This window comes from Brassica oleracea, chromosome C9, assembly GCF_000695525.1.
Source record: "Brassica oleracea var. oleracea cultivar TO1000 chromosome C9, BOL, whole genome shotgun sequence".
Taxonomy (NCBI): Eukaryota; Viridiplantae; Streptophyta; class Magnoliopsida; order Brassicales; family Brassicaceae; genus Brassica; species Brassica oleracea.
In genome coordinates this window covers 54,642,654-54,657,169 of record NC_027756.1, presented here as the reverse complement: position 1 = coordinate 54,657,169, position 14,516 = coordinate 54,642,654, and the positions used below count along the sequence as shown (strand labels likewise).

Below are 14,516 nucleotides of genomic sequence, written 5' to 3'. Positions count from 1 at the left end.
GGGTTTAGGATTTAGAGTTTAGGGTTTAGGGTTTAGAGTTGAGAAATGAGGTTTTGGGTTTAAGATTTCAAATTTTGAAAATAAAAAAATTAAAATTTTCAAAAGATAAACTTAGAAATGTGTTATTTTGGTCATTTTAGTTTTTGAGTGCTATTTTTGTGATATAAACTTAGAAATGTGCTATTTTGGAGATTTGCCCTTTTAATTTTACATTTTTTTGTCCCCTTATGGCAGGTAATATGATCTAAAACTTTTGTTGTTTTTTTTTTTTTTTTTGTAAAAGGATATTCTATTTAAATTGCAAGAGAAATCAAAAGTTTTACAGTGTTTAAACACAGTAGGCCAAGTGACCTTACATATCCAAAAGATACAAACTTGAACCAGAATTAATTTTAAGTGGAGGAGTAGTCAGGTTGCAAACCAAAGCTGGAGAAGAGAAGATGAGAACTTGGGTCTGTCAATCCTTAAACTGGAACCTCTGTTTTTAACAGTTAGTTTGATCTGTCTTACCAACTCATCTGATGATGAGAAATGGGCGTTGTGTAGTCGGTTGTTCCTCTCTGTCCAAAGAGTATAAAGAGTCGCTTGCCAGCACAAGAGAAGCAGAGTCTTGAGGACCTTGTTTGGTGGATGTTGTTGAAACTGAAGTAGTAGTGGTTGCCACTGTCTAGAAGAAGAGAATCCGCACTTTGCTGCGATAATGTTCCAAATTTCCCATGTGAAGTTGCATTCAAAAAAGCAATGTGTAATTGACTCATCTCCAACATTGCAGTAAAGGCATTTTGGGTCTGTTTGCATTTCCCAACTAAGAATTCTATCACGAGTGGGGCACCTATTTTTAACCATCAGCCAGGTTAAGAACATATGTTTTGGGATACCTCCAGAGAACCATACCTCCTTGTGCCAGGGAACCGTTGGGGAAGAGGGACAGAGCAGTTTATAGATCGATCCTGTATGGAACCTGATTTCTTTCTGATTTCCAGGCCACCATTCAAGTTCATCCTCATGATCATTAAGCGTCAAAGTGGATAGGTGAGAAAGTACCTGCAGTTGTCTGTCCGAGCGTGCGTTTGGGACGACCCAAGCACCATTCTCCCAAAGTTCAGCAATGGTAGCATTTCTGTTAACCGGGAAGCGCACCACGGTAGACGTTTGAAGATAGTCAGACAACTTTCCATACGGAGACCAGTTCGTAGACCAGAAGTATGACGTTTCTCCGTTTTGAACATTCTTCCTAATCCAAGGGTAGATGAGTTCCCTAGCATCAAGTAGTTTGTTCACTAGCCAAGAGTGTTTTTGCCTTGTATTGATCACCCAGAACAATTCAATATCACCTTCTAGTATTTCAGCTCTGAACCATGAAGACCAGATTGATTGTTTGGAGAAGAACAGCAACCAAATCATTTTCAGAGCACAAGCCCTATTCCAAGCCTCTAAATTTCTCAGAGATAAGCCTCCTTTATCTTTCGCTAGGCAGCAAGTTTCCCATGCAACCTTTGCAGTTGCAGTGGCAGTGATATCTCCTTTCCAAAGGAATTTAGTACATAACGAATCGATTTCACGTATAACAGCCTTTGGGATGATAAAGGAACTTGTCCAGAAGTTTGTGATACCATTGATGACAGAGGTGACCAATTGCAGTCTTCCAGCATAGGTTAACTTCTTTACTGTCCAGGAACGCAACTTTGTTGTAATCGACTGGAGCAAGGGAGCACACTGAGATAGTGAGATCTTTTTTGTGTGCAAAGGGACTCCTAGATATCGGATAGGAAGCACTCCAGATGAAAGTCCCGTATGAGTCTTGATGTTCTCCACCTCTGCGTCGGATAAACCAGCAGGAAAAAACAAAGTTTTTTGAAGACTGATCGCTAGCCCAGAACGCTCCTCAAAATCTTTTAACACACCAAGAATGGCCTGGATTGAGGAGAGAGAACCATCAGAGAAAATGAGAAGGTCGTCAGCGAACGAGAGATGAGTAAGTTTGGTTTTTTCACAGCGAGGGTGGTACTGAAACGATCCAGTTACCGCTGCTCTTTCCAGAGCATGTGAGAGGCAATTCATCACCAGAACAAAGAGGTAAGGGGAGAGAGGGTCTCCTTGCCTAAGACCTCTCTTCCCTTTAAAATAACCATAAGTAGACCCATTGAAAGCGACTGAGAAAGAAGGAGTGCACACGCAAGCCTCCAACCAACGAATCAGCGCCTCCGGAATGTTGTAGCTCCTCAAGCATGCGAAAAGAAACTCCCATCTAACAGTATCGAAAGCTTTCGCAATGTCTACCTTGATAGTGATCCTCTTTTGTCCTCCCCTCCTATGGTAACCTTGGACAATCTCAGAAGCGAGCAGAGTATTCTCAATCAACAACCTGCCTTGGACAAACGCAGTCTGATTTGGCAGGATGAACGAAGGAAGTATAAGCTTCAGTCTCTTCACCAGCAGTGTTGAGATCGTCTTATAGGTGGTGTTACAACAAGAAATTGGCCTGTAGTCCTCAATGAACGTAGCACCGGGCTTTTTTGGGACCAAAGTGAGAATAGTGGCATTGGTAGAGAGAGGCAAGAAGTTGGAGATGAAAAATCTTGAGATGGCCTGCAGAACTTCGCTTCCCACTATAGGCCAGGCTGACTTGAAGAAAGCAGATGTAAAGCCATCTGGCCCTGGAGATTTTTTGGGGTTAAGCTTCTTTAAGACATTTGCAATTTCCTCTTGTGTTGGAGCGGTAGACATGAGCTGGCGGTGGTGGTCCGAACATGAGAGAGTGTGCAGTTCTTGCAGCCAGTTGTGAGAAGCTGAGATAGTATGTAGAACTTGAGGGGCCAGGATAGTTTGAAAGTGAGCGATAGCTGCAGTACTGATAAGATCCGGGTCTATAATGATTGTACCATCTGAGAGGGTTATCGTCCTGATAGCATTTTGAGATGCACGGGCCGCTGCGACGCTCTGATAGAAAGGTGTGTTATGGTCTCCTAGTCTGAGCCAGTTCACCCTCGATTTTTGCTGAAAGAAAGACTCCTCAATCCCACGCAGGAAGTGATAGTTTTCTTGGAGTTCTCTCTCCTCGTTGAATAAGGTAGTAGATGGAGCCGCCATAGCTTGTACCTGCACCAGTTTCAATAAATTATTAGCCTCACACACTCTTTTTTGAATATCAGAGAAACTCTCATGGTGAAGTGTTTTAAGGGAAGGCTTAATATTTTTTAGTTTGAAACCCAGCGAAGATAGATCAAATGCTTTGCTTCCGGCCAGAGTCCATGCAGCCTCAGTCGAAGATAAGAAGTTTGGGTGGCTAGTAAGGTGGTTGAAGAATTTAAAGGGCTTAGTACCAGAGGTTGGGAGGGGGCAGGCAAGGTTTACAACACATGGTGAGTGGTCTGAGAATTCATGGGGGAGGAAGGTGGCTATGCTATTAGGGAAATTTGTGATCCACTGATTGTTCACCATAGCTCTGTCTAGCTTCTTTGTAACCGGATTTTCCGGACTTTTGTTGGTCCAGGTTCGGGCATTGCCCTGAAAACGGAGGTCCTCGATCCCAATATCCAGGAGAAAGCCCCTTAGCTCCACCATATCAGCAGTTAGATGATTTACTGTTGGAGAGGAGTGCTCAGCATGATGAATTATCTGGTTTAGATCTCCTCCTATCAACCAGCTCTGATCTTCCAAATAGTAGGTTTGCTGAACCTCAACCAAACCACTCCAAAGGTCAAGCCTCTCTTCTCTAATGTTTGAAGCGTATATAGCCGAGAAGAAGAAATGCTGACCAGTTTGGAGGGTGATCCTACAGGTGAGATTGCCTAGTTTGGTGAATCTCTTGGACCGAGACTGAGTCCTTCCAAATAATAATAATCCTACCATCGTCATCAGTGTTGTGGTTTGAGATGTATCTCCATCCCGGACACAGGGTAGATAGTAACTGATTCAAGTTTGGTTCTTTTATATGTGTTTCCAAAAGGGCACCGATAAATGGCTGATGAGATGAGAGCCATTGCGCAAAAGGTCGGTGCTTAGCCGAGTCGTTTATACCTCGGACATTCCAAAAAAATAGATTTGTACACATTAAAGATTGTTGGGAGACACTCCTTGGGGAAGGAGAGCACCCACAACAGGGTAAGATTCATCAAGAGTAGGGTCAGTAGAGGGGTAACTGGGTGATGAGAGATGTGAAAGGTTTGTATCAATAGGGGGGTGAAAAGGATCTTTGTCAGGGGGAAGAGAGGTTGAAGGGGCGGTTGGCGAGAGGGGGGGAGGCTTTGAGATAGAGGAGTTTGAGAGGGGCGCAAAAGGATTATTGTAGGTGGGATTTTTTATCGGAGGAGGATGGGTGGTTATATTTGCAAACTGTTTTTTCTTTCTTTTTGGTGACTCCCATTTAGCGGAGGTCAGAAGAGGGAAAGCAACGGGATCAGTTGAGATCAGATAAGGCGTCTGAGACACAGAGTCATCCTCCGGTACTGGAGGAAGGGAGATAAGAGCAGCAGGCGCTGGTAGGATTGCATTAGGATTAATAGAAGGAGGCTTAACCGAAGACTTAGGCATTACAGTTGCAGCCAGAGCCAAGATATAGTTTTGGGGGGGAAGATACGGGGACATTGGGGATTTTGGAGTGGTAGGGGAGGGGGGAGAGGTTGGGGAAGGGGTAGGAGGAGGGTGAGTGTTAGGGGGGAAAAGGGTGGAGGGAGGCACGGGGTGAGGTGGCGAAGCTGGAGGAGAGATGACAGGATCTACATCCATGGCAGCAGACACTGGATGAGGATCTCCTAATGAAACAGATGGGGAGGCTTGAGCTACTGGGGAAATTCCAGCGGAAACTCTAGGATTACCGATGAGTGGATCCTCAGCCGTTGGTTCAAGGACAGTGACAACAAGAGGATCCTGGTTAATATTGGGATCTTGAGTTTCTTTCGATTTGTTGACAGGAACCCATTGCCTTGTGATCTTGAGACAGTCTTTTAAAATGTGCCCAAGCCCCTTGCAATGAGAACAAGATGGAGGGAGCCAAGGGTACTTCACTTCCACTCTAAACATAGCACCACTCTGTCGAACCAGCTCCAGAACAGTCGGAAAAGGCTTTGTGGCATCGGCTTCGACCTTCACATGAGCCACCGAGAGACTAGAAAGGTTTTTTGTCCAATCATCCATCTCCTTTGGGTCTCCTAGTGCATCAGCTATCCAGCCTAGTCCTTCATTTGTCATAAGATCAAAAGGCACCCCAATCAGATGGGCCCAAATCGGGATAGTTTGTAGTGAAGAAGTGTCTGCGATCTCTCCATCAGACCACTGAGCAACATGGAACATGGCTGTGTCGACATACCATATGCGCTTTTTTAAGACCTTGTCTCTTATATAATCGCTTGGTATTCGCACAAGCATCGACCGAGTAGACTGAATCAAGTGAATTTCCAGCTTGTTTCCTTTACCCCATAAGTAATTTAGGACATTTTGGATAGTTTTGAAAGCTGGAACTCTACCAAAAAACCGGCCCACAACGAAATCCTTGTGTTGCAGAGCTCCTCTTTCGAAAACCTCATCCGGAATCACCACACGAGGTATTCCCTCTGGAGAGATTAGAGGAGGAGTAGCAGACATTCTCTTTAGTCTTTTATCAGAAGCGTATGTAGCTTTATCAGCCCACGTAGGAGTAGATTGGGGAGGAGGAAGTTTTTGAGGACCGCCAGGGATAGGGGGATCTCTCTGAGTTGTGAGAGAAGGAGGGGAGCCCAAGAGACCAGTAGAATTTTCCTCCACCAAAGTAGCGGAAGAAGGTAACTGATTTGTAGGAGCAGAAGCAAATTTTGGTGTTTGAACAGTACCCGAGCTAGGGATTTGAACAGTAGATTTTGGGGTAATGAGGAAAGAGGCAAGGAGATCAGCAGCTGATACACCAATTGGACAGGTAGAGGGACGGGGAAGAGGAAGAACTCCAAATTCCGGCGAGTTTGCGCGGGGAGGAAGGACAGTGGATGGGGACAGAGGGGAAGAGATAGAGGAGGAGGCCAGGTGGGAGGAATGGAAGGGGTCAGGGGGGTCAGGGGGGGAGGGAGGAGGTCGGGAAAGGTCTCCGACTGAGGCGGGAGGGCACGAACCGGAAGCAAGCATGGAGAATCAGAAATTCGCCCGACTTGTCGCGAGAGAAAAACGAGACTTTTTTCTTTCTTGAACACACGATGAAAAAAACTTTTGTTGTTGTTTCAGAACTTTGGTGGGGAGGAGGATATGATCTTTTGCGGTGTATTTGACGGGCACGGCCCAATGGGTCACAAGATCTCTCGTCATGTATGTGACAGTCTACCTTCAAGGGTCCATTCGAGAATCAAATCTTCAAATATTAGTTCACAGAGTCGTCAGGAGGAGGGACTCTTCTGTGAGCTCGAGGAAGTTCTAGTTACATTCTTCAAGCGAATAGACAGCGAACTTGGTCTTGACTCTCCTTATGATAGTTTTTGCAGCGGCACAACTGCTGTCACCGTCCTTAAACAAGTAAAAATCTCTTGAGCTAAATGGGTGGGTTCTTCTTTATATAGTACACTTCATTTTTTTCAAAGGTTTTTTCGTCAAAACATTTGCAGGGTGACTGCTTGGTGATCGCGAACTTGGGAGATTCACGAGCCGTTCTTGGCACCCGTGGAGGCAAGAGCAGTCTCAAAGCTGTCCAACTCACGGTTGATCTGAAACCCTGTGTTCAACGTCAGTATCTTCTCCTCACTCCTCTTCCTTTAAACTCTTGACTAAGTAATACCCTCCTGTAGAGTACAAGTATTAAACTTTGAGGTGGACATATAAAGAGAAGAAGTTCGTATTTTTAATATTTATCTAAAAAAACAGGGGAAGCAGAGAGGATAGTATCATGCAAAGGAAGGGTGTTTGCTATGGAAGAGGAACCTGATGTATACAGAGTGTGGATGCCTGATGATGATTGCCCTGGACTTGCAATGTCGAGGGCTTTTGGTGATTTCTGCCTCAAAGACTATGGACTTCTCTGCATCCCTGAGGTCTTTTGCAGAAAAGTCAGCAGAGATGACGAGTTTGTGGTTCTAGCCACCGATGGGGTGGGTATTAACAACTTGTACGAGAGTTTTCAGTCTTCTTAATGGAAACATAATAATCTCTTAAAAAAGAATATACATATATGTTTGATGAACAGATTTGGGATGTGCTGTCAAACGAAGAAGTGGTGAAGATTGTAGGTGCATGTAAGGACCGGTCAATAGCAGCAGAGACGCTGGTTCAGAGAGCCGCTCGGTCATGGAGAACCAAGTTTCCAGCCTCTAAAGCTGATGACTGCGCCGTGGTGGTGCTTTTCCTGAACCACCGGCCATACCCAAGAGAAGGAAACGTGAGCCGAGCGGTATCGACTCTTTCTTGGAGATCAGGTAAGAGCAATAACGAGGGCCATTGAGTCTACGGTTTCATAGTTGGATCATTGTTATCCACTTATTGTTTTGGGTAACAAATTTTTCTGTTGTCGATTCTACTCAACGTTGAAGCTTTTTATTTGTGTATAAAATAACTTTTGTTTGCTACTCAACATGAAGCAACTGAAACAAGTAAAAGTAGACTATATACAATGCACTCATTTTTTTAGTATTTAAAGGGTGTGGTTTTTCGGATAATAGTGAATCTTGTTTTCATGAAAGTCTTAGTAGGCTATACAAGGCTGAGGCATATGGAATAGTTGTTGGTACGGGATCCAAAACGGAGCAGCCCAAACTTAAAAAGTTTTGGTGGTTGTGTAATATTTGTTGGGTTAAGCTTGAAGTAGCTTGGAGAGCAGGCTATATATTTCCTACCGAGTTATGGAATAGGAAATTGTCTATTTATGTGATTCCTAATGAGTTTAGGAAATTGTGAGTTATATATAAGGAGATGCATATGATGTTACATAACTTATGAGTCTAGAGATTGAGAGATCGTGTTTGAGAGAGTTTGAGGTTTTGAGTTAGTTTCCTCAAGAGATTAATAAGAGAGTTATTCTTATTATTTGAGTTTTACAATCGAGTTATTTGAAATCTAGATTCTATATTTGGTATCAGAGCCATAAAGATCATTACTATTCGGGAGACCGTCAGAAGAAACTTGAAGATCACTAAAAAAAAAAAAAATTGGAGAAGAAGATAACCATGGATGACTACGAGAAGGAAGAAGGATTTAAGACAAAATCCAAGGAGCTTGGATTCTCTTCTAAAAAGTGTTTGATCTCAAACTCCTCTGATTACACCGTGTTGGACATGCAAATAAAGATTGTTGAGTTCATGAACAAGGCTTGGGAAGCCACTGAGTACGGAACTAAAGCAGAAGATAAGAACTACATGGGGTTTGCTTTGTTGTTCCAATCTGTACCAGAGGTGTTAATCTTACAAACTGACACCACAAAAGCGTTTTGGGACGCTAGTAAAACGAGACATGCTGGAGCTGAAAAAGTAAGAGAGACTAGGTTACAAACCCTAATAGCCAAATTTGACAAAATCGAGATGAAGGATGCGGACACAGTCGACGTATTTGTTGTAAGACTTTCAGAATATAAATCCAAAGCAGCTTCTCTTCGAGAAACTATTGAAGAATCAAAACCTGTGAGGAAGTTTCTGAAAAGTTTACCTAAGAAAAGATACATACAAATCGTCCTTGATGCAAGATTTGAAGACTTTGGTGAAAGGCTAAAAACTTATGAAAAGAGAAAAGGTGAAGCGGAGAACGAACAACAAGATAAGCATGGAAAATTAGAGTATGCTAACACGGACACGCAACAAAACCATCGAGAGAATTATGGTAGTAGCAGAGGAAGAGGACAAGAAGGTCTCTCTAGCTTGAGAGGAAGAGACCGTAGACGATCCGGTACCTATCAGTACGGCTCAAACAAGCAAGGACGTGATAAAAAAAGAGACACTTCTCACTGTCAGTGTTATCGATGTGATAAGATCAGATATTATGCATCAGATTGTCATTATATATTGCTTAAATTCCAAGAAGCCATTGAGAAAGAGGATGAAGAAACTCAAGAAGCCGATAAGTTGAATATGCACAAGGTGGTGTATCTAAACATTCAAAAGGTGAAGCCAAGCAGTTTTGGAACTGGTGCGAGTATTAACATGAGAGGAAAACGTGAATTCCTTCTTGATCTTGATAAAACAATCACGAGAAAGGTGCGACTTAGAGATGATTCACGAAAGGGTTTAGTACGGCTTGCGTTCAAGGATGGGAAGATGAAGATCTGGAACAATGTGTACTATATACCTAAGTTAAAGAACAACATCGTGAGTCTTGGCAAAGACACAAAAGCTGGGTGTGAAGTACGAGCTAAAGATAATCTATTGATGATCTACAAACATTTAGGACAATTAGTGGTGAATACAAACAGGTTCAGAGGTCGCTTGTACAAGGTGACTTTAGAGGTTTTAATGCTCAAGTGTTCATGTCTACTTTATAAACAGACGAGGCAGTACTTCCCACAAGCAACCCCGTACCAAGCCTTCCAAACTGCAGAGCTTATTCATAGAGATCTTTGTAGGAAGAAGAGGGATGCATTGGATAAATTGGATAAATTCAAGAAATTCAAGATACTTGTTGGACAAGAAACGAGAGCTACGATCAAAACGTTTCAAAGTCATAGACGTGGAGAGTTTGTGTCTCATACGCTCCAACCCTACTGCGATAAACACGGTATCAAGAGACACTTGACCGCATTTTGTTCTCCTCTACGTAAAGGATTGGTTGAAAGGCGTAATAGAACGATAGAGGAGATGACTAAGAGTATCTTGATCGACATGAGTGTACCTAGCTATCTATGTGGAGAGTCTGAGATATATTCTACCTTTTTAATTAATAGGATTGCAACAAGATCGAACGTTGAGGTGATCAGAATTGTTGGTTACAATGGTTATGCAAGGAGAGATTCTGAGGGAAAAGAAAGTTCTAGGGATTCCGGAACGTTTATTATTAAAGGCTTGAGAGAGTTCGGCAGTAGTGCCTTAAAGGGAGTTGAAGATTTTCAGGCAGCGGGAGAAAGTTCTCAAGATACTCGAGTTATGAGTGAGAACATGATGAATCAAGAGGAATTAGACAGAGATGAAGAAGAGAATGATGACGATGAGCTTGTTAAGAGTAATGACGATGGTAATGAAGAACTAGAATGGTCACAGTCTCAGTTAAAAAGAGCAAAGAGAGTAAGTGTGAGGCCAACGTATATGAATGATTCTCTTCTTATCGATACAGAACGTGAACGTTTTGTGATGGTAATAAACGAGGAGTCGTGGATAGAAGCGTGTAAGGAACCGTCATTGTATCAAAAGGAGAATCTTCTAGTCATGGTTGTTGATGACTTGCGCGCACCTATTCCGACGACATACCGACGATTTTTTCCCTCAGAATCTTTGCTGTTTTCTTGTAGTGTACATGTTCATTACATCTAAAGTGTATTTGTAAATTTTGCTATTAAATAGATTTTGGTGTTTGTTCTTCAATATACACACTCCTATGAACACTAAAAACACAGTATTGGTTAGTGAGTACTAATTACTAATTGACTATGTTCTTTGAGGTCTGAATGATTTCTATATCTCATTTTGAAAATGCCACAATGGAATCACCATGATGCCCCTGAGGATCCACTTTCTCATGCATTATAAATCCCAAGTTTAGTTTCTAGTCATAGACGGCAACACATAAATCTTAACGGACAAACATGGACGACTAACATAGCGAATCTACTTGAAAGTATGCATTATTCTATTGCAATATACAGTAAAAACTATATATGTTAATATTGTTTGGAATGATATTTTATAAATTTATAGAGTTATTAATTTATAAGAACTTTTTTTTTTAGATTTTATCTTATAGAAATTAATTAAATTTTAGAAAACCGTTTTTTAATTATATTATTTGGTGTGTGTGAAATGTGTTTCATGGAATTTAAATATTGTTTTAGATATAATTTTAAGAAATATTATCAAAATATGCTGAAGTGTTAAGAAAAAAGAAATGAATTCTATTTTTGATATAAAATAAACAATACATTTTTTTGTTTGTACTTAAATAAACTATATATATAAAGATTAATAATTTATAATTTTAATGGAGTATATATATACATATAAATTTCTAAAAAAAAATTATCGTCTTATCTTATCGATTTATGTCATATTTTGAACTTGTCCAACTCGGTACAAAAAAAATTATTAATTAATCAAGTACTAATTTATAGAGTTTTTCTTGTAGAATGAAATCGTTGAAGAAGAGACAATTTTGTTTACCACTTCTCCAAAAACTATGCTGCATATCCAATATCAACACAAAATAATGAGACTATTTCTTTTCTTCAGGTACTGAGGTCACATTATTGGTTTACGAAAAAAAATCCATTTGTACACAATTATAGAAGTGAACTGAAGAAAAAGCAAAAAAAGCCGAAGACCAACTGAACCATATGTGATTTAGAAAGCCGGTTTTGGTCGGTTTAAAAGGTTGTTACAATTCATTCAGAGTTGTATAATAAGCTGATGATTTTAAAAAAATGTTTCTCTCCAGATCTCTTGCCGTTGTGATGTGACCAATCTGAAATCTGACATCTAAAATAGTAGTATTATAAACGGGAGACAAAAGAACGTTAGTTCAAAAAGTTTTTTCTCTCTCAGCGTAAGATAGTGCTTCCCTCTTTTGGGCTTTATTTCCTCATTTGCTAATATACACTTCTTTAGCAAAGTGGGGCCTCAGAGTATACTAACACGTTTCTCACATCGAATCCCATCCAGTTTCAGAGATATTTTTCCCTTTTCACTCAGATCTACTCTTTCATCTAGAGTTTCATTTTGGTGTTCGTTGATAAAAATCTCAATCCAGAAGCTTTTTCTCCCGCGGTCAGATCTATTCGGTAAATCAGTTTATCCTGAAGATCAGAAGTGTTTGGATGGCATCTCAGCTCAATAAGGCGTTACTAAACATGTCGTTAGAGGAAGAAGAGGAACCTTTTGTTCTGCCTGACAATCCGGAGTATTACTCTACGGGTCGAAACTCTTTGAGTTTGGTTGGGCGGATTTTGAATCCTCGATGTCAGGCCATGTCAGATGTAATTCTAGATATGCCACGTAAATGGAAACTATACAACAGAGTCAAAGGTGTGGCTATTTCAAAGGAAAGGTTTCAGTTCATCTTCAAACATGAACATGACCTACAAGATGTTTTGGATAGAGGAGTGCATACGTTGAACTTATGGCCACTCGCTTTGGAAAGATGGGTGGAGAGACCTCCTGCAGATTATCTTCAATACCTATACATATGGGTCCGGATGAGGAATGTTCCAATCAATCATCGATCGGTGAAAGCTCTTTTCACTTGGGCGGGCTTTGCTGGAGAAGTGATTGAAGTGGCTTACGACCCTGAAAAGCCGCAAGTTAAAGATTACATAAGGGCTTATATAAAATTTGATGTTTCCAAACCCTTGAGAAGATCAAGAAAGGTCACAATTCCAGGTGGTGAAGAAGTGAACATTTTATATGATTATGAAAGGATCCAGAAAAGGTGCTATACCTGTCAGCGCCTTACTCATGAACAGCCTCTCTGTCCTCTTTTCAAGAAGGAGCAAGGTGTGACAGAAAAAATCGCAACTTCCTCGGCAGAGAGCATTCTTTCGGTGAGAATGGAGATCGCTGATGAAAATGACCCACTCTTTGGAGTGATTCCTGAGAGTCATCTTGGTCTCGACCCTCTCTCAGGAAAACCAAAGATTGCGAAAGAAGTATTGGAAGGGATGAGAGCTTACCTGGCTGTACCTGAGGGCCCAGAGAAGATAACAAGAATGGAAAGAGTAAGGAAATCTATTGAAGATCTTGGAAATGATCCCATTGGCCAAAAGACGATGCTCATGTTGGAACCTGCCCCTACAATCACAACTAACTTGGATAAAGGCAAAGGTTTTGTTTTCAACTTCTCACAACAGAAAGAGGCTGGCAATAAACCAGATAAGTTAATGGCGAGTGCAATTGATGCTGGTAATAGAGTTTTGCAGTCAGGAAAGGTGGTTATTTCTAAGCCTAACTTGAAGGTGGAATCTGGATTCTCCCAACCAGAACTTCTTGTGGAAGGTTCAACGGGTTATAGTGCTGGGTTCTTTGAAACTAGTGCTTCCGGGACCGCACCAAAGAAACCTAAAGCCAGAAGGAGACCAGGAACGTACACACGAAAAGCAAATGGCAAGGGTTCATGCAAAGGAGACTTAGGAAGTGGAAAAAAGGTAGGAGGAGGAGAAGTGACAAAAATAAAAAGGAAGGCGGATGATGATGTCGAGCCATCTCAAAGCTCTGCAAGGTTTAAGAAACCATTGGTGGTCCCAAATGAGGGACCGTCCAATATCTAAATGACGATGATGAGCTGGAATTGCCAGGGATTGGGCCGTGCACAAGATCTGGTGATTCCAAGACTGAGGGAAATGCGCAAAGAATATTTCCCTGATATTTTGTTCTTGATGGAAACTAAGCAGCAAAGAGACGTTTTGGTGGATCTTCAGACATGGTTAGGCTATGATAGGATTTTGACAGTAAATCCTATTGGGTACAGCTGAGGTTTAGCCGTGCTTTGGAAGAATTCTGTGCATATTGTTTTCAAGTTTGTAGATAAGCACCTGGTTGATTTGGTTGTACAGTTCGGGAAGGATCGGTTTTTTGTTTCGTGTGTATATGGTGAACCGATGAGAAGTAATAGACCTAAGCTATGGGAAAGATTGTCTCGCATAGGAGCTCACAGAAAAGATCCTTGGTGCATGATGGGAGATTTTAACGAGATAAGAAACAATGAAGAAAAGATAGGAGGACCGAGAAGGAGTGAAGCCTCTTTTCAACCTTTCAATGATATGCTGGATATAGCTGAGATGGTAGAGCTACCTGGTACCGGGAATGGTTTTACTTGGGGAGGAATCAGGGGATCTCTTTCGATTCAATCCAGACTTGACAGAGTTTTCGGGAATAAGAAGTGGTTCCACCTCTTCCCGGCATCCAATCAAGTGTTTCTGGATAAGAGAGGTTCGGATCATAGACCGGTCTTGACTAAACTGATACTGGCTTCGGAAGCGTACAGAGGTAGCTTCCGGTTTGATTCAAGGTTTCTGTTCAGAGAAGGAGTTAAAGAGGAGATTAAGAAAGCTTGGCTCTCAAACCATCCTCTTTTTGAAGTTAAAGTCTCAGATAGACTCAAAAGCTGCAGAAAGGCTTTGAGTAAATGGAAAAGGAAGGAGACATTAAATTCTAGAGACAAGATCAAACAGATTGAAGTTGCTTTAGAGGAGGCGCAATCATCGCTCAGTCTATCAACGATCAGAATTAACTTCTTAAAAGCGGGGTTAATACAAGCCTACAAGGAGGAGGAGATGTATTGGCAACAGAGGAGTAAAGATAAGTGGGCAACAAAAGGTGATCTGAACACAAAATATTTCCATGCTTCTGTTAAAGCAAACAGATCCAGAAGAAGAATCAACAAGCTGAGAGATGATAGAGGCCAAGAACATTTTTCTGAAGCTGCCAAAGGGGGAGTTGCAT

At 41.5% G+C, this 14,516-nt stretch overlaps 1 protein-coding gene across 1 annotated transcript in view; it reads left to right on the top strand.

The window, feature by feature from the left end:
- The window catches only part of LOC106313609 (probable protein phosphatase 2C 65), an 8,319-nt gene extending 796 nt beyond the window's left edge, over positions 1-7,523 (top strand). The window contains exons 2-5 of the mRNA XM_013751472.1: positions 6,190-6,474; positions 6,564-6,681; positions 6,820-7,043; positions 7,139-7,523. Of these exons, the coding sequence (XP_013606926.1) occupies positions 6,190-6,474; positions 6,564-6,681; positions 6,820-7,043; positions 7,139-7,393 (882 nt within the window). The 3' untranslated portion in view covers positions 7,394-7,523. The remainder of the gene's footprint in view (positions 1-6,189; positions 6,475-6,563; positions 6,682-6,819; positions 7,044-7,138) is intronic.
- Positions 7,524-14,516: the final 6,993 nt, after the last annotated feature.